General features: G+C 34.4%; 2 protein-coding genes and 1 pseudogene across 4 annotated transcripts; all 3 read left to right on the top strand.

Moving 5' to 3' along the window:
- The first annotated feature begins 4457 nt into the window (after positions 1 to 4457).
- LOC118052175 (ACT domain-containing protein ACR9) lies at positions 4458 to 9204 on the top strand. Its single transcript, XM_035063028.2, has 6 exons — positions 4458 to 4842; positions 5041 to 5262; positions 5358 to 5463; positions 6658 to 7009; positions 7400 to 7684; positions 7771 to 9204. Exons 1-6 carry the CDS (start codon positions 4689 to 4691, stop codon positions 7915 to 7917), a joined length of 1266 nt encoding a protein of 421 aa, XP_034918919.1. The 5' UTR covers positions 4458 to 4688; the 3' UTR covers positions 7918 to 9204.
- A 125-nt stretch (positions 9205 to 9329) lies between these two features.
- LOC118052176 (enoyl-CoA delta isomerase 1, peroxisomal-like) lies at positions 9330 to 10183 on the top strand (annotated as a pseudogene).
- A 3150-nt stretch (positions 10184 to 13333) lies between these two features.
- On the top strand, positions 13334 to 26680 carry LOC118052177 (uncharacterized). Of its 3 annotated transcripts, XM_035063030.2 has the most exons (19): positions 13334 to 13816; positions 14843 to 14922; positions 15907 to 15957; positions 16663 to 17154; positions 17271 to 17528; positions 17875 to 17940; positions 18332 to 18508; positions 19534 to 19585; positions 19674 to 19958; positions 20138 to 20248; positions 20663 to 20854; positions 20965 to 21240; positions 22456 to 23079; positions 23602 to 24113; positions 24203 to 24263; positions 24361 to 24429; positions 24760 to 24983; positions 25100 to 25357; positions 26163 to 26680. In XM_035063030.2, the coding sequence occupies exons 1-17, from the start codon at positions 13601 to 13603 to the stop codon at positions 24835 to 24837; spliced, it is 3600 nt and encodes a 1199-aa protein (XP_034918921.1). In that variant the 5' UTR covers positions 13334 to 13600; the 3' UTR covers positions 24838 to 24983; positions 25100 to 25357; positions 26163 to 26680. The 3 variants fall into 3 exon arrangements, with proteins under 3 accessions (XP_034918921.1, XP_034918920.1, XP_073266949.1); XM_035063029.2 differs by having other exon boundaries at positions 24760 to 25357; XM_073410848.1 differs by having other exon boundaries at positions 13620 to 13816; positions 14809 to 14922; positions 24760 to 25357.
- Positions 26681 to 26712: the final 32 nt, after the last annotated feature.

Genomic DNA, 26712 nt, shown 5'->3' with positions numbered 1-26712 from the left:
GATGCAATTACATGGAAAAAAAGTTTGAGTAGAAAAAATAAAAATCATTAACCGTCGACAATAAAACACAAGAGCGTGAACAATGCATGTGATTGATCACCTGTCACTTTGAACAGAGAGTGAACAAATGCATCATTTTCTATAGTCTCGCACCATTCAATTGTATCATTCATGAGGTGTTTACCGACCCGCAACATTGGTTAAATATGTTCGTAGAGCTACAAGAATCCAATTACTGAACTCCAAATTGCCTAAGGTATAATCCAAGCAAAGGTGCACTTGTTTTGCCGGGACAAGTTCTCTGAACATCATTACGAAAATACCCCACCCATTAAGTTGCACGAGCTCAATTATTTTTTTCCATGATCAGGTATTGTTTATAAACAAATTTCTCATATTAAATCGATATTTGTTTAGCATTTTACAAGAAAAATAATTCTTGACTTTAAATTATTATTCAATTTTTTTCATTAATTATTTACAATAAAAATGAGATAAATACGAGTTAAGTGAGAAATATATTCAATATTTAATAATAACAATAAAAAGACTAAAAACAACTTTTTTTTTTCTGAAAATGAAAATGCAGCATAAGGTACAAATCTAGAGTTAAAAAATATAACTTTTAATTAAAATAAAATCTAAATCCAATTCTGCATCAAACTTTTGATTCAAGACAAAAGTTTTTCATGGATGTTTTTTTTTTAAATCAGTATTTAAAAATTAACATGAATTGAAATGAAAAGTAATGTCAAACACGACTTGGATGTATTTTTTAGACACGTTATTATCTAATAATTAGCATGATATATTAAAAAAATATTTTTTTTTTCACTTGAATTCAAGATAATAACATGATATATTTGTAACCCAATCAATTCACGAAATTTTTTAAAGCCGATAGCGAGACACACGAAATACATGCATGACTGTTTATTTGACATCCAAATCAGGACCTTATAGGTCCTGTCTTTTTGAACGAATTAGAGATCCTGGTGATATGCCCATATTTTACACGTGGACAGTGCCCTTCACACGTCCGTGCCCCTGATGCTCGGGCATGAGAAGAAGGACCTCCCAAGGAGGGACCCTTCACCCCGGTTAGGAGTCGCACTCGCCCTCGATAGGATCTGAATAAACTCCTCCCGCGCACCGAGTGAACCCAGAACCCAGTCAATCGGAAAACATAGCAATTAGGGGGGACTGGAAAATAAAATTAAAAGGGACTAAAATTTCAATTATTTTACTATTCAAACTAAAATTATAAATATTATTAAAGGAGGGGTTGAAAAAAAAAATTCCTTGTAGGGATCTGGACCCTGCCAGCCCCTCATGTCCTCTCCCGGGATAATAATCATGAGCCAGGTTCCATCACCTATCGATTCATTAGAATAATCATATTTTTACTGCAATGGCACGTGCGAGTGTATTTTAGAATTCTATCCCCCACAGTATCATAATTTTTTTTAAAAATTAATACATGCTAACAAAATAATACAATTAATATATAACTACAGTCTTTAAAAATGATCGCCCTCTCAGTTTAATTACCATATAAAAAAATTCAATTTAAAATTTTATAAATATCTATGATTAAAACATATGATTTAAAATTTAATGACATAAGAAGATTAGATCAACGGGAACATACGGAATCTCTATTTTTATAAAGTCAATATCCTTGAAAAAATCTTAATGACAAGATTATAATCACACCTAATTGTAGTTTGTTGGATATTTTATTCATGATTAATTACAATTTTGTTTAGTGTTTTCAAAATATAGTTATAATTATTTTGTCCAGATTTTTCTAATGGTGCAAGGTATGTTAAAAACAAAGTTCTATAATCCATTATTACTTTTTCTTTTTATATTTCTTTTTTCTTGCTAGTTCATCTTATTTTTTATTTCGTCACTTACTATTAATTATTGAATCTCAACTTTTAGTTATTAAATTTTTAGTTGAATTTTTTTTATATTAATTAATTTGTAAAAAATACATATCATGAAACTTGACTAAACAGTTTATTATTTTAAAGAGTAGCTTGTGTACAAAAAAAAAATTTAAAGAGAGAACTACTATTTTAAATAATTGCCGTATAAAAAAATAATATTCTCTGAACACAATGATGTTCAAATTATATAAAAACTCAAATACCTTTCAATCTAATTTATTGTTCAAAAACTTTTAGCAAACTATATTATTAAAGAAAAGAAAAAACCCCACACACAATATAATCGTAAACAATGTTATCCATGGATTATTTTGTTAACATGAAATATACAAGGAAATTAGACTAGCTATGTTGTTTTTGTATTTCAAGTATTTTTTTAAAAAAAAATTAAATTTTTTTATATTTTAAATTAATTTTTATATATATATATATTTAGATTCTTTTAATACGTTGTTCAAAAATAGCTAGCTGTCCTCTCATCGTTTGAATGTGTACTGTTGTCACGTGTGGTTTGTTTTGGGTGGAATCCAACAACTGCCTACGTCAGCTCGACCCACTGCTGTAATGGACGGGGATGGGCCTGTGTCTGTGCTGAAGGCGTGACTCGTGATCGAGTCACGTTTGTCTTTCTTTCCAAACTAGCCTTCTGTTGCCCTCTCTTCATGACGAGGATGTGTTTGGAAGGCTCATTTTCAATCTACATCGGTGTGATGGGCACACTGAAAAATGAAACAGAGGAAAAGCTCGAGAATTTCTTCAAAGTTGATTTTAAAATCCCATGTTTTGAAGGACATTCTTGTCATTTAAAGGGGACATTGTAACATATCAAGAAATATATAAACATGCAAAAATTACAATGGTTTATTTCGAGGGACTTGGTGACAAACCGAAGAGAAATGCACAATGTTGATAGACAAATTAATTGACACCCTGCAAAAAATATGATTCACATTTCATTCCCTAATAAGCACATTATGACTAGCCCTATGAATTTACATCGTAGCAAGAACAACAATAATAAGATAAGTAAGGGTAATTATTTTTTATTTGATTTGGTTTTTATTAAAAAAACAATTAAATTGAATATTTTTTTTAAAAAAAAAAACTGAAATCGATTAAAACCGATCGCTTTTGATTTTTTTAGAACAAAAACCGATTTAAACCGGTTTGACTCGTTTTTTTTTCGGTTTGAATTCAATTCGGTTTTTTTTGTTACAAAGACTTATAAAACCGAACTGAATTAGTTGGTTTTTTTTAAAATTCTCATCGGTTTTTTTTATAATTCGATTTTCTTTCTAGATTTCTCGGTTTAATCAGTTTTTTGCTCATCCTTAAAATTTTTAAGAGAAACATCTTAATAAAAACTTTTGTAGTCACTGTTTCAAAAATTGAAGATGAACAATTTCAAAACCTATTCTTTCAATAAAATCAATTAAACTCCACTGGTCACAACATATCTTATATATATTGATTGAATTCGAGGGACTTTTTATAGTATGAATTTATGCATATTTATTTTTATTGCTGTGTTTCCCTCTAAAAATAAAATACACAGCAATAAAAATATGAATTTACTGTTTTTGCTCCTGTGTTTTTTTTTTTTTTTTTTTTTTTTGTCGTGGAGACTTTATTTGTAGTTTCTATCAAATTGCAATGAGAGAATGAGACTATCATAAATAAACACAATAATTAGCAACTCAAGTCCTGAACAAAAACATGTTCCGAGGAATTTTGCTTCACCATAGGTTAAAAGAATGTAGTAAATACTCATGGTTTTAAATACTTAAAAGTATGTTTGTTTGTGAGATGCGTCACACACGACGCCCGTCTTAAAAATACATAAAATTCATTTTTTTTAATATAAAATGCATTGCATGGCGTATCTTACAAATAAATACTTTCTAAATAAATACCGTGAACAAATATTTTTGAAATTAGATTGTTAGAATGTCATTTTTAAAAAAATATTTGACATTTAGTTCAAAGCATTGTTTATCTATAAATTGATTTTTTTTTGTTTAAATTAATTTTTTAGTGTATTTTAATTTTTGTAATGTGTTGATATCAAAAATATATTTTTAAAAATAATAATAAATATTATTTTAATATATTTTTAAATAAAAAATAATTAAAAAAAATCACCAACTCAATGTTAAACATGCTATTTGAGGAGTACTACTACCATTTACACCATCAAGATGTAAATTTTACTCATGGAAACATACCAAATTTCTCACCATCAAAATAATGTGGTAACAAAAAGAGAAAACAGGGAAAAGAAAAAAAAGTAAGGAAAGAAAAATACGCCGAGGCAAACACAACCATACAAAAAAGCACAGTTACCAAGACACCCTTTTGATCCAAAATGCCAAAAGGACATGCGCCCACATAAACTCACTGACTTGGACACAACCCCGTCCGTGGGCCCTTCTTACCCAACAACCGCAAAAAAAAGAAAAGAAAAATAAAAAAACCCTCGCTTGTAAAATCAAGGAAAGGAATGGAAGAAAAAGAAAAAAGCACATGCTTCTAGTCTCGTCCCTGTACCCGTTATAACTGAACCGCCTCCTCTTCGCTCTCCTTCTCCACCCAAGCAATCAACAAACAAACACTCACCTGAAACCTCCACAAATTTCTCTCATTAACCCTCCACCACACCCAAAGACCAAAACCTTTCACATCTCACATTTTCCTTTCGCTTCTCTTTTAATTATCTCCTGGAGTCTCGCAATCATGGGGATTCCAGCTGATGATGTCGTTTTGATCCAGCAAGGTGGCGGTTCCAATGACCCTACCGTCATCACCGTCAATTGCCCTGACAAGTCTGGCCTTGGATGCGATCTCTGCAGAATAATTCTCGAGTTTGGGCTACACATTACTCGCGCAGGTACTTGCATTTCGTGCCCATGTTTTAATTCCTAGCAAAATTTGGCCCTTCTTTTCTTTTTTGGATTGTTACTTACGGGAGTGAATTATAGTAGATGAATAAGCTCCACGGTGATAATCTTTCTTGAATTTCGTAGGATATTCAATGATTCTAAATGATGAAATATCTCTCTCTTTCCTTTTCTTTTGACGATGGCAGATTTTCAAACGGATGGAAAGTGGTGTTACATAGTGTTCTGGGTGGTTCAACGTTCAAACTCGCTAAGACTTGATTGGGATAGCTTGAAAAACCAGCTCTTGATTGTGTCTCCTCCATGTCTGGCTCCACTTTATTACGATCACAAATTGAATGGTTCCACGGCTGCTCCTTCTGTATATTTGTTGAAGTTTTGTTGTGTTGACCGGAAAGGATTATTGCATGGTAACTACAAAGATGATGGCAGGCTTGATGTTCTTTGTTTTGCTGTTGAATTCAAGGAATGGAAATAACATGGCTCGTGCCTTTTACCTGTGTAGATATCACTGAAGTTCTAACGGAGCTTGAATTTACAATTCAAAGACTAAAAGTAATGACAACACCAGACGAGAAAGTCGTGGACTTGTTCTTCATTACAGATGGCAGGTGAATTTTCCATTTTTATTGTTTTCTCTGTTGAATTTGCTTATATTGAATATATGGAACCTAACTACAATAAATGTCACTACGCTGTGTTTAATGCACCTTCCGAGGATGCTTGCTGGCTACCTATTGATGATGAAGCGAATAATGGCTTTAGAAGTTTACTTGTAACTGTTTCCTTGTTTGAAATTATTGAAAATTATCGTAGTTTTTGCTTGTCAAATACGGCTGTCTTGTCAATACACTGTTTCATCCCGACATTGACAATTGCCTGGGGTTATAAAGTAATTGTCAAATAAAACGTGCTTGTCTTCATAAAGGAACAGCAATGTTATGTCTTGGTTCTCAGATGTGCTCGACACTTGCTTTTTTGGATTCAAATTGTGCTCAAGGGGTCCCTATATCCCCACCGTTAATTACTCCACAAGTGGCTCATCACCAGCTAGTCCAGGGATGACCACATGGTAGTAGGTACATCGCTTTTGCTGCAAATTTGTAACTCACTCCAATAACCGAGATCGATGACTGTCCTCGGAGCAGGAAAGCATTATCTATAGAAAGGCATGCGATAAAATATGAAACTTATTATCAACAATCCTTAGTTGCCTAATTTCTCATTGAAGTATTGTAGATATATGGCTGTGGCACAATAGAGGGTAGGAAAGAGTAATTGTTAACCTGGCCAGAGAAATCAACCACATGGAAAAAAATTAGCGCTGGGCCAAAACCTTATAACAAATAGATCATAAGCCTTTTGCCGTGATAATCGGAAGCATATTTCACAAAATTAAGCTGCTTAGAAACTTTTTTTTTATGTTGTTGATCACATGGCATGTTTCTTGTAAAGTTTTGAAGTTGACTTGCTTCTGCTAAAAACTTCTAGTGATTCTCTTCTATTCAGCTTGGATGAAATTTTCTGTTAGTGCCATGTTCTATGTTTTTAAAATCGTCTTCTGTTCGAGCATGAGTAGTTGTTGGTCCCCTCCAGCACTGCTTTCTAATTCTGTCTGAGCCAAGGTCTTGGGAGGTTTGTTTCTTTGATTATGACGAGTAGTTCCAGGAAGCACATATCATAATTGGACAAAAACTGTTCTTATATTTATCTGGTTATATATCAGTTCGAAGTTGATCTGTCAAAAAAGAAAATAAAATAGAAAAATGTCAATTCACAATTGATATTTGGTAGTCTCTTTCCAGGGAGCTCTTACACACGAAAGAAAGGCGAGATAACACATGTGGATATTTGTGTGATGTATTCAAAGAATATTGTATCAGCTGTGAACTTCAGTTGGCCGGTCCTGAATGTGAAAATCAGCGGACTTTCTCTTCCCTCCCAATGGCAGTTGCAGAAGAATTGTTTAGCTGTGAGCTGTCAGAAAAGGAATCCTGCACGCAAGCACTTGGGACAGCTACAACACCACCAAAGAAGGCCATCGTTACAGTGGATAATCTTTTGAGCCCAGCTCATACATTGCTTCAAATACAATGTGTTGATCAAAAAGGTCTCTTTTATGACATCTTGAGAACTTCAAAGGACTTAAATATCCAGGTACAGTGGTCATGAGATTAATAAGAACAACACTTCTTAATTTGTGTGCTATGTTATTGATCCTGACCATCTTGAAATGGATCAAGTTGCACAAAATATCACCTTCCCATCTAAGATGCTCGCAGACTGAGAAATCATGTTAGTACGAGCATTGTCCCGTCTCGTGACTCCTCCTTTCAAACCTTTTGCTGGACTATTTTCCTTACTTTTCTCCGACCGTCTCTGGAAATAATGTACATAGCATGCTACTGTTCCATTAATGCTATAGAATCTATCCCATTCAGTTTCACAGCAGTGCCGCTTGTTGCTCTTTTGCATCTTTTTGTGGCACTAAATGGTTGATTGCAATGTGTATTTTTACAATACATGGCTGTTTTGTTTCTATTGTAGGTAGCTTATGGTAGATTCTCATCTAGCATAAAAGGATACCGTAACATGGATCTATTAATTCGGCAAACAGATGGGAAGAAGATTGTGGATCCTAAACTTCTGGCCAATACTTGTTCTCGATTGAAGGAGGAGATGCTTCATCCATTACGAGTGATCATCACCAACAGAGGCCCAGATACTGAACTCTTAGTAGCTAACCCTGTTGAGTTATGTGGCAAGGGAAGACCTCGTGTATTTTATGATGTTACTTTAACTCTGAAAAAGTTGGGAATATGCATTTTTTCGGTAAGAGTTCATGATCCGCATTTCTCCCACTTCGGCTTCTATCATCTACCATGTATGAGGAAGTTCTCATCATTGTTAATTTGCAGGCTGAAATTGGAAGGCACTCAACTCAGGATCGCCAGTGGGAAGTCTACAGGTTCCTCTTGGATGAAAATTGCGACGTTCCGCTAGCAAGTAGTCAAGCCAGAAATCAAATAGTGGACAGAATTAGAAGAACATTAATGGGGTGGTAGAATGATCCACTGGAAAACAGCATTGATGATGAAATTGGTTTTGCCTTCTCGCATCGCATGTGTACCCATCTTTCTAGTTGGACAGCTCCGCGCTGCAATGCTGTCCCTATTTCCCGATCATGAACCAAACCGATCATTGAGGTCATGCAGCAAGATAATCTATTCTCTATATATAACCAGGCTTCTTGTTGTAATCATTCGTTTCCTGGCTATTAAGATTTAGTGTTTCATTTCCATCATCCTCTACAGTGTAGTCAAATGAGCATCCATAGTATCTTTAGAAGATGCACGAGGCGATCCCTTTGTAATGAAAGTGTAAATTATCTAATAAACTCTTTCCTCAGTATTTTTTTTTTAAAAAAACTGCGATGAGGGCTGGCACGTAGTGGTAGCAAATCTTGTAAGGTTTTGTACTTTACCTTTCGTGATGCAATAAAGGGATGCAAAGGTAAGATGCACTCAATATGAAAGACGTTTAGGCCAACAAATTTGCCGTTGAGAGGTCGTTGGATGACCCGGGAAGAGCTGTAACGGGTGGTCTTTTTCATGATCAATTGGTGATTGACTGATTGGTTACCACGTTTTTTTGGGGCTCTCTTGGAGCAGCAACCATCATTTTAGCTGAATTTCAAAGCCCGCACTGGTCTGCCTTTGGCTTGGGGTTTTTAGGCTTCAGTAGTGCTGGAAACTGACAAGAAGGAAGCCGTGCGTGCCATTTTCGGTGCTACCTCTCCAGCTCATCCTTGTTTTATCCTAACTGGTGACACCTGTGTTCTTCAGTAACGGTGGCTGCGTTCATAATCTTCGTGAAGGTAACCAGGCTCTGATTTCTTGGTCAAGATTGGAGTTCATGGTGATGAGGGTCAACGTATATGGCAGCATGCTTCTCCAGCCCCCGATATCGGTCTATTCTTTTTGGAGATGTGCCTGCAGTTGAGTTCTTGAGGTCCCACTTTGTGTTTTGTTTTCAACCACAGCACAAAGAAATGAAAGATTTTTGAGGAATCAGACTTCGTGTGTTTGTGATTGCTTTCAATCTAAAATGGTTTTGCTTTCAATAGCATGATAACTCTTTCTGTTTGTTGCTTTTGGTGTTAAAGGCAAGAATCATGCATGTAGAATTTACAATGTCACTTTCTGGGAATTTTAGCTTTTCTTATCATAGTTTGAACAGTACTTGTGGCTGATTTGGAGGAGGAGGCCATCGTATCTTAACATTTAACCATTGTATTTTACATAATAATATTTTGTTTATACGAGTGGAAAGGAGAAATTTGATTTTATTAATATGAGTAACTCCCAATAGTAATTCTTTTGTTTTTCTTCGTATCTATCTATTTATCTCGTATTTAAGTAAGTTAATTATGGAATAATATAAAATTTATACAGCAAAAAAAACCAAGAAAATAGAGACGAATTACACGCTATCACTAACGACGAGGACATTAATGTACTCTGATCTGCAGTTATTCCTGTCTTTGTTTGCTGCTGCCTAGTTTGATTCTCTATAACCAAAATGTCTTTTACAGAAAAGAAGAAACAGACTCCAATCGTCAAAATCAATAAAAATGTGTACGCTGGAAAAACGAGGCAACGTCTACATCCTGACATCAACCGGCAACGATGAGCACAGGCTAAACCCAACAGGCCAACACTACTCGACTCAGTCCGATCAGCACCCAGCCGCCTCCGCTCCGAACCCACCTCCCCTTCCTCCGTTTTGATCACCACCGCACACGGCAAATTCTTCTCCAATGGCACGATCTTTCGCGGGCCCGATCCACAACATCCCAATCCATCATCCTATCTCGCTACAGGATGATGTCATCAAAATTGCGTGGTCTCGTATCCGATCACATTTCTCTTCCCATGCCAACGATTGCAGCTATCACGGGACACGCGTCGGCAGGGGGTGGTCTATGCTTTGTGTCGTGATTATGAGGAGAGATAGAGGGTTTTTGTATATGAGTGAGTTGGATATTGGGCTTGTGGTGCCTGCTTGGTTTATGGCGTTGCTGGAGTGTAAATTTGGGGACTTGAAGGCGAGGAGGGATGTGGTGTTGAAGGCAGCGAAGTTGACGGCGGAGAAAGGGATTGTGGATATGGTGGTTGGAAATGCGGAGGAGACTGTGGAGGCCGCGGTTGGGTTAGGGAGGATTCGGGTGTGTTTGGAAACCGTAGCGGGATGATGTTATTTTGAATTGTTTTTTAAAATAAATTTTTATATATAATTTTAGATAATGTGATGATATAAAAATAATTTTAAAAAAATAAAAAAATTTATTTTAATTTAGTTTTAAATAAAAAATATTTTAAATTATCATCATTATCACAATTTCAAATACATCAAAAATGTTACACAAGTAATTAAACTTATTTTTTTGTTAATTTTTTTTAAAATAATGTTTTAAAAATTATATTGAAATTTAAAAATAATATTTTAATATATTTTAAAAAATAATATTCATGATACTTTAGCTACTGTGAAAATATTTAAGAGAATGTGATGGTTGGGTGTATGCTAAGAATCGGATGGTTGTTACGGGCAAGTTTTGGATGAGTTGGGTTTGATAAGATTGTCAAGAGAATGTTTTGAAGTGCTTAAGAAGTGTTTTCAAAAAATTTTGATTTTTTTTTGAATTAATATGTTTTTTATATTTTTAAATTATTTTGATTTACTAATCTTAAAAATAATTTTTTTTAAAAAAATATATTATTTGCATGTTTTTCTGAGTGAAAAACACATTTGAAAAGCAACAACAATCACACTTCCAACCATGCATTAAAAAAAAGAACAAGAAGGGAAATAAATCAAAATTATTATTGTAATTGGCGTCCTCTAATAGTCGAGATTATAGGAAATAATCATTGGAAATCTGAAATCCTTACAAGTTGTATCGTGTATAAATTATTATTTACTTGAGAATAATATAAATTATATTTTATAATTTTATTTTATAATTTAAGTTATTGGATATATATTGTTTTTTAACATATTATCATAATTTTAATTACTAAATGATTATGAGATTGAATATTATAAATTTCTATTTAGTTAATAAAAATTAAATATAAAATAGTGTTAATATATTCAAGTTTCAAGAAAAAATATATTAGAAAATAATATAAATTATGTTTTAAAATTTTATTTATTAACTTAGATTATTAAATTAATATGATTATTTTATATTATTGAAGATAAAACGGGAAGGAGGGGATCAAAATTGTGATTAGTGCTTTGATTGTCATGGAAATAATATGGAGATTTGCCATGCATGGCGATTTCTTTACATGTTTTACACGCTGTACGCATCGTGGTGCTTCTCTCACAGAGATTATGTGAAGTGTGTTGGTGGCATGACATGAAGATGTATTATAACAGGAACAAGGCTGGACCGATGTTTTAAAAAATTTTAAATTTAAAAAATATTTTGAGAAGATATTATAGCTGTGTCGTGTTTAGTATTGTAATAATTATTATTATTTTTAAAAATTATTATTATTTAAAAATATATTTTTAATTTTTTTTAATATTAACAAGTCAAAAACTATTAAGAAATAAAAAAATAATTTCTTGAAAAGCACACAAAGAAATTTATGTAGTAAAAATAAAATCCTTACCGTTGAGAAAGAGAAACGGATGGAGCCTGATGGACAACAAAAGCGTGATAAAATTAGGTCCGTCTAAGAAATTTTTCACGGGAGATTTCGGTCAATAAGACTACTGGTCAACACAGGAGATGGTATTTTACTTTACCAAATAGATAAACACGAGAGCTTCCAGTCAATTATTCAACACCCACTACTATCTTTGTTCAATAACCCAAAATGGTATTTACTGGTGATAACAAGGCTACGATTATTTCTTGAAAAATAGTTTTTGAGAAATTAATTTTTAAATTTTTTTATATTTATTTGTTATTAGAAAAGTTGATTAACGAAAAATATTTTTAAGTAAAAGAAAAATTTAGCTTAATTTTCAGGAAAACTTTTTGAAAGTTGTGAAAAATTTAAAAAATATCATATTATTTACTGATTATATCAAATTTGATGCTCAAACTTTTGATATATATATATATATATATATACATGTATATATATTGTTTTGAATCTTTATTTTTCAATTTCAACTCTTAAAATTTAATTTTTTATATTAATTTTGGTTTTTATTTTTATTTGCTTTTCCCTTGTCATTTTTTTATTGAAATTTTTTATCTATCAAATTTGATCTTTATTATTTTGATTGTTTTTTATTTTATTTAAAATAATTTATGAAATGTTAATTATTTTAATTTTAATTTCTTCATCTTTTATTTTTTTATTTTTTAAATTTGATCTCTATTATTTTGATTATTGTTTATTTTTTTGAGATAATTTTTGAAATTATATTTTTTTCAAATTTATTCTTATTCAACTTTTTAATTTGTAAAATTTATTCATCGTTATTTTAATAAACTTGAGAAAAATAAAACATTAATAAGTTATTTTCCAACTCATTTTCATGACATAATTAAAAACTGGACAGTGTTTTTCAACTTATTTTTCATTATCCTGCCAAACATCCTAAAATAATTCACTTTCTCGGAATTCAATTTTTTTAAAAAAACTACTTTTCAACAAACAAACGGAGCTCAGGAATAAGATAACCATACCTCACTAATGGTAAGATTTTGATTTTTTTTTTTGAATTTTATGGTTGTTAATATAATGACTACTAATAGGCTTACACTTGCCGTTAACTTTAAAGCTTGTGAGATTAGTTGAGATATGCACAAACTGACCTGGACACTCATATTAATAATAACAATAAAAAAAATATGATTTTTTTTTTGAAAACAAAATTTTTTTTGTCTAACGATTAAAAAAACAGAAGAATTGACTAGAATAATATGCTCTCACTTATATGCCCTATTATATAGCCATTGGATTTAGCATCTCCGGATTCACAAAACAACTCCTTTTCGCTCGTAAATTATTTTGAAAAAAAAAACTTTAAATAACTCTTATTATTATTTTTTAAATAAAATAATATTTAATATCACGGTAATAATTATTTTTAAAATATTTTTATTTAAAATTTATAAAATATATTTTTTAAAAAATTTATTTTTAATACAAACAAATTTTGAATTAAATATTACTTTGAATTTTATACCAACAAATTGAATTTTTTTTTTTTAAAAAACAGGTTCATCTCTTTTACATCTATTCCTCGTTATTTTTTTTTATACAATAAAGAGAGTGGATTCTTAATTAACCATAATTATATTTACTATCTCCGCATCAATTGAACAGAAATTAATTCGACAATTGTTTTTTTTCCTCTTCGCATCGGCCCACTTAAAAAGTTTTCATCTAGCGCTGTCCAGCTAATAATGCATACCACCTGATAAAACTACGCATACTCATACAGCTAATAAGATACATCACCAACGAATTTCCTTTCCAGATTATTATTAAAAATAAATAAATAAATCCAACTCTTCCTTCTCTCTCCAATTCCATTCCCCGTCTCTCTTGTCCGTTCTCCATTCACCCCCTCACTCACTCACAGCAGAGACAAATGCGGAGATGACTACTTCACGATGGCGGAAGAATACTCGCTCTTTGTAATTATTAATTTAATTTATAGCCTCTGTTGATAGTTGCCCAGAGACTTGGTGCCCAATCTCCGTCAATTCCAATGTCTTCAACGTTCAGTTCCTCACGAAATAGTCCTGGTAGCGCCAGGCTACAGCTCCAGTTTGGTGCTGTTTCCAGGCTTAGATCTTCTTCTTTAAAGAAGCCGCCCGAGCCGCTCCGCCGTGCCGTGGCTGATTGTTTATCCTCCGCTGCTGTCGCCACCTCTCACCATGGAATTTCCCCTGTCATCTCGACTGATGCTTCTAGAACGCTTCTTGTAAGTGTTTGATTTTAAATGGATCTTGAAGTTGTTGATTTCAATTTGAGTCTTTTTTATCTAATTCAGTTTACTGTTTTTAGCTCTTAATTAGAGATTTACGTGTTAAAATGAGGGACTTGGATGTTTTTTTAGGCTTAATAAGTGAAAAGATGTTGCTTCCTTAAGTGGCAAGTGAGAGAAAATTGGAATTTGGTTTCAATTTTTTTTTGTTTTACATTTTTCCTGGAGCCAAGGATGGTATTCATGAGCAAATTGAGATTCTTAAGAGAAAATCGTGTTGCATTTCAGTGCACCTAGTTTCCTTTTTTTTTCCCCTGTGGGCAGTTAATTTGAGTAATGTTGTGCGATTGACTTTATGAAAAAAAAGCTGTCATTTGTCGTACCTTTTGCCATATTTGTAAGCCTTTGATTGCTGCTCTACTAAAGTATTGCCACGTGGTATTTGAAATCTGATGCTGCTAGAAGTTATTGCTTTTTGTAGTTTTAATTAACTTTTAGTGCAAGACGGATCTGATTCACTGGCAGTTGATGGATGTTTTATTTTGTATCTAATGAAAAGCATTGTAGGTTGTGACTAACCTGAATGCATTAGATTTTCACAGTAGGCTCATCTATGTTGAAATCCCATGAAGAATCAGAGAAAGGAAAGGGAATCGCAAACCCATAGTAATTGAATCATTTTTTAGTGACTGTTTTGATTTAATCATTGTTTTTGAAGCCCAAGCGGAGCCTTAGATGTGCCATCTTTGCTTTGATATATAATAATGAGATCAGCTAACATGAATATCTCGGTTTTCAAAGCACTGTTCACTTCCCTTCTGCCTCTTTTTGTCTCTCATGGCACTCTTCATAAGAATAATATCACACTTGGCTGTCAGGCCAAGGTGATAAATGAGGGTTTGGATTTGGTGGAGCATTAGGTTCAATATCACACCAATAAACAAATTACAATGACATTCTGCTATTAAAATTGAATGCACGGGATACAGGTTTGAATTTACTGCTTCAATGAACAAATGGCAGGATTATCTGGCAGCCCCTACAACTACTGATCTGGCATATGGTGTCATTCTGGAACATACAATTTCAGAGAGGGAGCGCAGGTAAATGTGTTGTTTGTTATTATTTCATGATGTATATTCTCTACTTATTTTCTTTTGCTTTGCACATAGAAACGACTGCTATGGAACCTATTCCCTTTTAATGCATTAGATGAAATTAGAGAAACAGGAATTGTTAATATGGTGTGAGAAAGAAATGAAATTGATGTGCTGTCATGTATGCTCAAATATTTAAGGCATGATCAAGTGCATATATCGAGAATATTATTGGTATGGCAGCTTGTGGACAGTAAGCTTTCAAATATAAGTTGGTCTCACCTGTTGCATTGAACTATCTTGATTTTGGTCGTTCTCAGTTTTCTATAAATAGAGAAAAGATATACAGGGAAAAAAGCATGAGAAGTAAGACATCCAGCCTAAAAACAAACTTAAGATAAACAACTCAAGTCTCTGCATGATAAATTCAACACTCAGAATGGTCACAACCTCACACACCAGACTGTCCATGTCCTTGTAAATGCCAAAAATAAAATAAGGCTGCGATCATCTGTTCTTCAAGTGAAGCACTCTGAAACAAATTGATGTGATGAACCCCTAATTGATGATTATCATTTTCAACTTACCTGCTCTGTTTAAGACTTTTCTCTTTTGCTCAATGAATGGTTGAAATCAACAATCATTTCTGGAATATTGCTGAATTTACGAATCACATCATCTACTGCTAGTTTCCATATTATGGAAATTTTATTTGCTATATGTAAGGACTCTGATACTTCTTCAATTTGGTATATTCAACTCTACACAAGGCTAAAAAGAATGGCTGTCATGGTTGTGTTCTCAGTTCAGTTATACTGGTGCTGATGTTGGATGCATGTTTGTGTTTTTCTACTAAATGAGCTATGGGTTGCTTACTCGTGCAAACTTTCTGTTTTTATTTCATCTCTTTTGCTTTGAAAATATTTTGTAGGATAGTAACTGTTATGATGTTAAGTATTTTACCACTGACATGACTTTAATTCGTACCAGTCCAGCAGTAGTTGGAAGATGTGTGACACATTTGAAGCGTTACCTTCTACGGTACGTTGGTCTTGCACAAAGTTGTTTCCTTATTAGCTTTTGAATGTAGAATAGAGAGTCCATCTTTAATATGCAGTCTTTCATATGTGAGCCATTGCTGGTGATATGATAATATCTTGCTCTTCCGTATGGGATTTTTCTCCATTACTCTAGTTACAATGAAAGGAGACAATAGGGGCTCTATGCTATGTGGTGCATAAGCTCATGGGATTTTTGGCATCAAATCAACCTGAAAATATAAGTGTGCTTGCTGGCCTATCCTAACATGGCAGATGACAGATTTTAAAGAGCGAGCTTGACATAGTTGAGATAAATGCAGTCAGTGGATTTGAGAAAGAAATCTTGGATGATTGAAAAGCTTCTCTCCCACATATGCCCTAGACGTTATTCAAACATGTGGAGTTTTGGGTCTGCCTTTCATTGATTTTCATGCCACAAACATGTCATTGGCTGCTAGCCAGACTAGCGAAGCCTCTTGAACTGCATGCTAATCAACTCTTTCAAATTTTGGAAGAAGAATTTTTTATTTTTGTTATTCAATTATTTTGTCTATAAATAATTGGAATGAAGGCCAGGATGCATGTCTCATCCTGGTTGCATTAAATAGAAAAGTGTTTTCTATGCCGCATATGTGCCCTTTTATGTAGTAGTCAACTCTGTTAGATTCTATGATTAGTTTATAATTATTTTTTTCTTTTGCCACAGATTTAAACCTAGTGAGGAGACATTATTTCAGATTGATCGGTTTTGCCTGAGCATAATAGCTGAGTGTGATATCAGCTTAAAACGAACATCATCAACTTGGTCTGGATCTCTGAATCAGCATTCTGTTTCATCAACAGCACCTGCAAATTACTCACCTTCTCCACCTGTATATATTTATGCTTCTGAAGCTCTTGTAAAATCATTAAATTATGTGCGTTCCCTTGTAGCCCATCATATTCCAAAGCGATCTTTCCAACCAGCAGGTTTTACTGGAGCTCCCTCTGTGCCCAGGCCTTTGTTTAGTAGATCTTTTAATTCCCAATTAAGCCCTTTAAGTGGTGCAGAATCTTCAGAGAAGAATGACCCTACTACTTTACCTGCTTCAAACTTATCAAATGTTGAAAATGTTGAGGTGGCCGAGGATCTTGATTACATTGCAGATGATGTTTTGAAGTGGCGTTGGGTTGGGCGACCATTTCTATCAACTGAGAGGTAACAAACTTTTGTATGCACTGTTTTCTAGGTTAAATCTTTTCCTTTTAACTTTGGTGATGTCTCTTATTCTGTTGCCTTATGCATTGGTTGAATGTATTCATTTCATAATGCAGTGATCGTCCTGTGGATCTCCATGATGTGAGTGTATGCAAATTCCTAGAATTAGGTGCTGCAGCTCTACTTGTAGGAGACATGGAAGATAAAACGAAGGGCCAGCCTTGGAAATATTTTGGAACAGCTGATTTGCCTTACCTTGATCAACTGCTGCAGCCTTCACCAGTCACAACAATTACCAATTCAGCCTCAGCTCGTCGCCACTTGAGAACAATAACATCATCTAAGCGGAGTAAAGCAGGACCTCACCAAATCTGGTATGTTCTTCTTCCTAAAATTTTTGCTTTGTCAAGCTTGGAGAATTTTGTTCCAATTAAGATTATATTTTCTCTTACATGTAAACTCATCCATCACATATAATTGTGACTTACTTTTGTGCTATGGCAAAGTTGCGTGATAAATGTTGCCTAGTTAGAGTGATAGTAAAGTAACTTGTGTTCTCATTTGGAGAGGAAGGTGGTCGTTCATCATTTAGTTAGATCACAGTGATGCTCCATTACCTCTTGCTTGAAATTTATTTACAACTGTGTAGACAATGATATAAACATCACATTGGTATGAAAATGTTGATTAAACTCCTGAACATTTTGATTCCTGTTGCAGGGAGGATTCTCCTGTGAGCATGTTTCGCCCACGTGCGCGACAGCTCTTCCAGTATCGTCACTACAGGTACAAAATGACAGATCCTATGGTTCTAATATTCTCTTCACATCTAGAAAAGGTGGTCTTGGTTTTTTATACTTGACTTTATATGGTCATCTATTTGTGACTGGAATCACTTTCCTTGTTATGACATAATCTTTATCAGCATTTTCTTCTTTTTGGTGTTTCTAATCCTATGCACCCCTACCTTTGCCCCTGTTAAATGCAGTTGTACATTTTTCACAAGTGCATAATGCTCTTTTGTAGTCGAAACTTGAAAACAACTAATTGTTTTCTGTTGGTGGCTTCGTTTTCTTGTTTTGGGTTTTATTACCCCAGTTCCTTTTCTGTTGGGAGTTCAGGGTATTTCATCTGACCACTTCCCTTTCTCTTATTATTTTCTTTTTAATTGTTTCAGTGGACAGCAACCTTTGCGATTAAACCCTGCTGAGGTATGCGAGGTTATTGCTGCAGTTAGCTCAGAGACATATTCTGCTAGTGCCAATCATTTGACTGTATCTAGATTAAATAATAACAGCGGAAAGCCATCAATGGATGTGGCTGTGAGTGTTCTTATTAAACTTGTCATTGACATGTAAGTTTTAACTAGCATCGTTTTCTTTTTCTTGTACATTCAATTCTCAACCAGGCACTGCATCTTTTGCTATCGATCTGTACACACATACATACTTGTGCTCTATACATGATTAGCTAATGCAATCATCTGCTATATAATCATAATCATATGATTGTTATCCACATGAAAAGGCTGGGAGCTTTTCAAATTTGCTATGGTGATTGCATGTTTTTATAATTGCCTTGGAAATAATCAAATATTAGTGGCTTTTGTGATCCAATGCTGGGGACTGAGTTACCTAGAAGGCTAGAATATGTACTGCTGTGGAATGCGGCATGGCTGGGAAGGAAAGTGGTGTACACCTGTGTCAAAATAAATGATACAGTTGGGTTACCTTCATTTGAAGTTCATGTAGAGTGCTTAATGGAAAGTTAATGCCATTAGACTGGATTAGAAACAGAAAATTTTTTGGATCATCAAGATCAGTGATATTAGAATCAGATTGTTTCAATTATGAATCTCTGATAAAAAGTGTTTTTTAATTGTGAATTATAATAATTCTTTTTTGGAGGATAAGTTAATCTTCAAATCGGGTCTTCAGCTGGATGGTTTGTCATTGTAAATGGTACAGATTTTATTTTTTCCAATAACCTTCTTCATGTTTGGTTATGATGAACATCTATTACTTTTTCTGTGCTTGATCCATTGTTGTAGTTTTGGAGATTGAGTTTGTAACATGAATTACAGGAAATATCTATCAAGGCAAATTATAAAAAATTAAATTTGATCAAACATTTCTTGTAGTTTAATTGACTTAAAACATAACTTTTATTAAGCCAAGAAACATGGCAAATAGAAGCAAATGTTCCATAAAAAGCTACCATGAATTCCTTCTTGCGCTGATGCCAGGTTGAGATGTGCTTGGATTTTTCAAAGACTGCTTTAATTTTCACAGGGGTTCAATTTGATGTGTTTTCTTTAAGAAAGAAATTTGTCATGATAATGAATTGCTTATAGAAGTTCACTGGAAATTTTGTTTGTAGGTATGTTATGGACTCCGGGACAGCTGCTCCTCTCGCTCTGTCCATGCTTGAGGTGCTGTGTCAATAAAATATCAATTTGGTTATTATGATTAGATGGTGGAAGCTTCTGATTTTATTTTCTCTTTGAGTTTGCCTTTCAGGAAATGCTTAATTCTTCAAAAGCTGCTTGTAGGGTTCGCGCCTTTGATTTAATTCTGAACCTCGGGGTTCATGCTCATTTGTTGGAACCTGTGTTGATCAATGATGCTTCTACCATTGAAGAAGAGTATTCACAAGAATCATTTTTTGACTGTGAAGAACAACTTCCAACACAGGGGAATGAAAAGGCAGATTCTGTTAATAAGTTGGGAACTTCATCAGCAATTAATAACTTTGAATCGTGGATTTTAAATATTTTATATGAGATACTTCTTCTTCTTGTCCAGGTACAGTTCCATTTGGCATCATTTAAGCAGTTTTTTGGTTAATTTATGTCCACTTATTTTTGTTCACCTTTACATAATGAGGAGGTAATGTCTTGGATTCCTTATTGTTGACTCCAAGTTCCCATGTTGATGTTTTGTTTAACACTTCACTATCTGATGCCTTGAATTTGTTTTTCCAGACAGAGGAGAAGGAAGAATCTGTTTGGGCTTCTGCTTTAAGCTGTTTACTTTATTTTGTCTGTGATAGAGGCAAAATCTTGAGAAACCGATTAGAAGGCCTTGACATAAGGGTAAGCTTGACTACTTCAGAGTAGTATCATGAAAATGCAACTTCCTCAAACTCTCTCCATTTAAGTATGTCTATTGTTGTTGCAACCATTGCATATTGACTTCACAGAAGGATTCCTTCAAACTTTAGTACTACGTGCTACTGTCGTGGAAGTGCATTTTCCTTATTCTTCCTCTTATTACTGTGCTTTGACCAGCAAAAACTAGGGGGTGGAGGATTTTCTTGTCTTCTAAACTTCGTAAGCTGTTAGGTTCACTTTTTGAGTGAAGTTTATGGCTTGATGTAATTCCTCTTTGTATGGCATGCAGCAACAGTACATAGTTGTCCTATCTGGTGTTTGGATCTCCTGATTAACATTGTGCTTAGGCAAACATCTTCAGGAGTTTGATTGATATATTCTTGTGTCCATTTTCAGGTGATTAAAGCCCTAATAGAGACTAGCAGAAAGAATTCTTGGGCAGAATTGGTTCATAGTAAGCTCATTTGCATATTAACGAATATGTTTTATCAAGTTTCTGATGGGTCTATGATGACTGTCGCAATGAACCCAGTGTTTCTCATGGATGAGCTAGACCTGATTGGGGGAATTGAATTTATTTTCCATGAGGTATGAAAATCATTTTTCCATTGCTTGATATAAACTATAGGCATCAATTATTGTAATGAATCCAGTTCCCCTATTACATCTTTACCCATATCTTTTGTTATGTTTTGCAGTATTCTCTTGCTAACTTAAGAGAAGAGAGGAGGAATCTGTACTTGATTCTTTTTGACTATGTGTTGCATCAAATAAATGAAGCATGCCTAGCAGCTGGGGAATCTGAATTTAGTGACGATGAGATTCAGTCTATTGCAACTCTCCTCACTCTTGCGAATGCACCTGAAGCCTTTTACATTTCTGTTAAGCTGGGTTTGGAAGGCATTGGGGAGCTTCTGAGAAGATCAATTTCTGGTGCACTATCTAGATATCCCAACAATGAACGACTAAATATGGTAAGCTGAAGATAGAATGAATTGCCCTGGGTCTTCATTCCGTGTTTCTGATAAGGAAATCACAGAAGACTTACTCTTCAAGAAACCCAAGGACTGCTCGCAAGCTCACGTGCACATACACAAAATCTTTTACTCTGTGCATGTGCAATCGCATGTGGTCTCTATCATTTATATTTGAAAATTCAATTTCTGAGCATGAAGTTATTTGCTTTGGATTTTTTTTTCTTTTTGCAAATTGGATGACTAGAAATGTTTAACTTCATTTCTATGTTTGTCTGTAATTACCCATGCCTGCTGTTGTCTGAACGATCTGATGATAACAGTAGTCTTTTGAAGGCCATTTTTCCCAGGTGCCATAAGGATAACAATAATATATAATATATATTATGCTGATATCTTCAGTTCCCAGTGACTCTGCTAATCATGGCACACCCTCTTTCTAAATCTTCAACTCAATTCTTAGGGGTTCCTAAATCAAAGTTCAACCATATTACATAAAACACCAAACTCATCATCATGTGGCAAGAAATAATTTACTGATTAGTAAAGACTTAATACATATTTATATGCTGGAGATGTGCATGGGCTTCATCCAGGCATTGGGAAACATCAGTCAAAACCTTTAGGCCTAGCCAAAACTAATGAGGCGATTCAAATTTAGACCTCAGCAATCCTAACTAGAAATTGAAGTTCTAGCTAAGCTGTTGGTTACTCTACTCTCATTCATGTCCCACGTAGTTCCTGGTTATTCTTTGTAGCTGAAGCTGTAGCATGTCTACAGTGACTGCTGTTTCAAAAACCTGTCATGTATAACAAATGCATTTAGAAATAGGTTTTGATTGGACTAAATGTACATACCTTCCTTTGCAAGACAGTTTTAACCAACTTTCATTTTTTTTTGGACAGCATTATATGTGATGGCGCCAAAACTTGACCTGATTATGTTCACATATCCAACTGCATTTGGTTTGCCTAGCTTTTGGCAGTGATACATCTTCAGTATTGTACATTGTAATTTATGCTTATCACATTAAATTGCATAGCATTTATCCTTGTTCATTTCATGTTGATGGTGTTGGTATGTAATTGCTGATATGTGTTGCACCAGTTCATAGAATTTATAGGCACAAACATATCTTTCCATGAACTGCTGATTAATTATGGTTTCTTTATTATCGATTTGGCTTCTTTCTGAATCTAACCTGTTACTTGCAGCTCTTGGAGAATGTAACAGAGAAATTTAATGCAATAATTAGTTCCTTTACTCATTTGGACAAAGAGTTCTCTCATCTGATTGAAACAACCCAATCTTACAAGTTTCTGGAAAGTGTAGAGAGTGCAGTTCCAAGAGATGGTGTAGGCGTGAAAGCAAAACTGTCATGGGCCACTTTGCATTCTCTTCTTCACTCAGAAAGGATTGCTTACCGTCAGAATGGCTATACCTGGTTGGGTGATTTGCTTATTGCCGAGATTACTGAGGGAAGGGATGTGAATGTATGGTCGAATGTTAAAGAATTGCAGCGAAAAATTGCCTATGCTGGTGTACATGATTCTTCTGTTTCTTCAGATGTTCCTTTATCAATTTGGCTTTTGTGTGGGCTTTTGAAGTCCAAACATAATATCATCAGATGGGGCTTCTTGTTTGTTCTAGAGAGACTTCTCATGCGATGCAAATTTTTGTTAGACAAGAATGAAATGCAACACCCAAGGAGCAGTAATGCCAGTCATGAGCATGCAGATAGCAGACTCGAGAAAGCAAATGCCGTGATAGATATTATGAGCAGTGCTCTATCCTTAGTGGCTCAAATAAATGAAACAGATCGCATCAACATTTTGAAGGTAATTTGTTGGTTAACAAATACAACAATTGACCAACCCAAATAGCTTCCTGATATTTGGGGGCAATGCCTGCAATGAAAAAGATCTATATTTGCATTGTTCTTCTTAGAATAATTTGACTAGATAGTTGGCAATGCTAATATTTTGTCTTGCCTTGAATATCCTGGAGATTAATATTTGAAATTGTCTGAATATTAATGCAGTAGTGAAATTCATTGCATCTTCCCTTGCATTCAAGGGGCTCTGAAAAGTTGAAACTTGAAAGACGCACTGGTTTTATTATCCAGAAAAAATAAACAAACAAATAAAATAAAAGATGCAACATAGCACAATGTTTTCTATTTACGTTATGCTCTTCACTCTGGGAAGTAACTATGTTCTTACTTTTGAAGGATGGTTTCAGGAATTGAATTGCTTGCTTCTACCTTTTCTTATCTTTCAATTCATAATATGCATTGCATTGGAATTCTCCTATAAGGTTTATTTGCCCCAACTCATGTTCCATTGGTGTTTTCTAAGCAGATGTGTGACATATTGTTCTCTCAATTGTGCCTGAAAGTTCTCCCTGCAACTGCAATCCCAAATGGTGAAGGAATGCAAAAAAGTAAAGTTTGTGGTGGAGTGGATGAAAATAAGAAAAATGATACAAGTGATCACACCTCTCAACTAAATGACTTCCACTGGAATGAATTCATGGAAGAAGCTGATAGCAGATCCAGATCTAGCTACAGCATCAATAGTTCTCTGATATGCAAGACAGCATCAATGGCAGCAATGCTTCTCCAAGGACAGGCTATTGTTCCTATGCAATTAGTTGCACGTGTTCCTGCTGCATTGTTTTATTGGCCACTTATTCAACTAGCTGGTGCAGCAACAGACAATATTGCTTTGGGGGTTGCTGTTGTAAGCAAAGGAAGAGGAAATCTTCCTGGTGCAGCATCGGATATCAGGGCAACTCTTCTATTGCTTCTAATCGGTAAATGCACGGCAGATCCTTCTGCTTTCCAGGAAGTTGGCGGGGAAGAGTTTTTTAGGTGATTCTTCTCTTCTATACTTCCCAGGAATGATTTGCCATGCCATTGTTTAAGTCATGCCAACTCCTTTTGCTTTTTGCTTCTGGCAGGGAACTTTTAGATGATACAGATTCAAGGGTAGCGTATTACTCTTCAGCTTTTCTTTTAAAGGCAAGATGCTATCTTATTCTCACTAGAAAACTTCAATTATTTATTTTTCTAATTATAAGTTGATTTTTGCTGAATCCTTCAAATCTGAATTTTTCAGAGAATGATGACAGAAAAACCTGATGAATACAAGCACATGCTTCAGAATCTCATCTTTAAAGCACAGCAGGTAAGGCTTTATTTGTGCTTGAAATAATGCAATTCTTAAATATGGAATGCTCATTGTCTGGGAAAAGATATACGAGAGAATGAACTGGGTATGTTTGTCTCATAATATTCTGAGTTGGGAAAGCTATTATGGTAGCTGATTTGGGGGTGAGATGTCTGAGAGGTGATCAATATATGGCCATTTTCGTGTTTAAAGTACTGACATAGAATATCTACAAGTTGTCATAAAGTTTCATTATCACCATGTCTAGTTCTGGTGTATTTCAGTAACTCTAATCATGAAATACCAGAGGTCATACATCGCTTGTGTGCTTGCTTTTGTTTTATGCAGAGCAACAATGAGAAGCTGTTGGAAAATCCATACCTTCAGGTGCGCGGCCTGCTTCAACTCTCAAATGATGGCTTGTAATATAGCGACTCTCATAGACACTGCAATGCTGTGTAGTTTGAACTTCTTTACTCTTGTCAAACGTGATCTTTCACTCACCCGGGGACATTTGAAAAAGTCTTGAAGGTCCATAATCAGATCATGCCTGGTCTTTTGCAATAACACAGGTTGGTATCTGTTATATGGAAATACTTCCACCGGGCAAAATATTTGATTAAAGTGGAGTAAAAGGTTTCAGACCTCCTCCCCGACATACCAATGAAATAAAGGCTCATGTTAACAGTGAAATAAGAAAAAAAGGCTCAGGACACAAGGCGAAAGCTGATGTTGCACCAATTCTCCTAAGATGGGTATGCATTGAACAGACTGAAGGATTTTTTTGATTGGTGTACCAAGTTGAAATATATGCAGCAAGCACTAAAAGATTGGCCAGAGTAAAAGATGTTCAGGAACTTTTGGAGCAACCCTGTTCAATGATTCCAGTCATTGGTTTTTTTGCCACTAAAATCTAACAGAGTTCAGAGGTTTAAAATGTTATCAGGTATTGTCTTCAGTCCTCAATTATTATCGCTATTTGTGTATTTTTCACTTGTTTATTTTGCTTCTGAATACCACATCTTCGTCTTTGCGTGTGATGAAAACATATAAGTTGTTTATAGGTTCATATTGAAGGGCCATTGTCAAATATAATTGTATCTGTTTTGGGCTTGAAACCAAGATGTTGGTCGGAGCTCTAAAGCAATCACTCTCTGCAAAGATTCTGAAAGATAGCTCTATTTCTGTAGTTCCTAGACCACGCCTTGGCAGTGGCATAGTAACTCAAGAGTCTGTTTGGCATGACTTATGAAAAGTGATTTTTGACTTTGAGTTATAATTCAAAAGTTGTTTTTATAAGTAACTTGTGACAAAATAAATTAAAATGACTTTAAATTAGAAGTATCTTTGGTAAAAATACTTAAAAACAATCTTTTTGAGGAAAAGATGTAGTACATGTCAAAATCCATATGTTAAATTTAATTAAATCAAAACTGACTTAATTTTATAACAAATTTTTCATTCAAGTCAATAGTCATTCTAGCTAGCATTTTTATGACTTTTCTATGAATAATTTTTTTTTTTAAAAAAAAACCTTAAATCAATTGATAAAAGTCATACCAAACGGAACTTTAGTAATGACTTTTTTTCTATGTCCAAACCTGTATGGAAATCATTATAGATGCTTGACAACTTCAATAGAACTTGCATATTTCATGTCATGGAATTTGAGTTCAAGAGAAAATATTCTTTTGTGCTTTAATGTTGTCATGTACCTGCACTAACGAATGCATTCTTTTATGTGGTTGCAGTAATTTTGTGCATAATATTTAGAGATTCAGGCAGCTTCAAATCAAGTCTAATTTCCTCATTGTACAGAATCAGGATTCCTCTGGGCCTTTTTTTTTTTGTGTTTGGTACCCGAGGCAGTATTAAAAATGCAGGCTTCTTTTTTTAAACAGCCAACATTCTTAATAAAAACCTCCGAGTTCGTGTTTAACTCATAAGAGGTCTTATCAATTTTGTTGTGAAGAGACGCACGCCCTGGATTTTGCATGCTCAGTGACCAGGACCTGAAGGTGCTAGCTGGCCTGGATCACGAAGCTCTCCAGCTGCATTGTTTAGGAAATGTTGTGATTTGGACCGTCTCCTGAGTGGGTTTCTTTGCATGTGTTATTGATTTTTTTTATGTTGTAAATATGTAATTTCTCTCTTTATGGCGCGCCGCCTCCAACTGGGTGTGATCTTTGTATAATGGCCTTTGTGAAATGTTCCTTTACTGAGTCTGGTGTGCGAGTTGATTTAAATAAAAAGTTTCAGTTCTCGGCTCTTTTTATGTTCTCCATACCATTTGTGTAAACA

Source organism: Populus alba, chromosome 8 (genome assembly GCF_005239225.2).
Source record: "Populus alba chromosome 8, ASM523922v2, whole genome shotgun sequence".
Classification (NCBI taxonomy): Eukaryota; Viridiplantae; Streptophyta; class Magnoliopsida; order Malpighiales; family Salicaceae; genus Populus; species Populus alba.
This window is presented reverse-complemented; position numbering and strand designations above follow the sequence as displayed.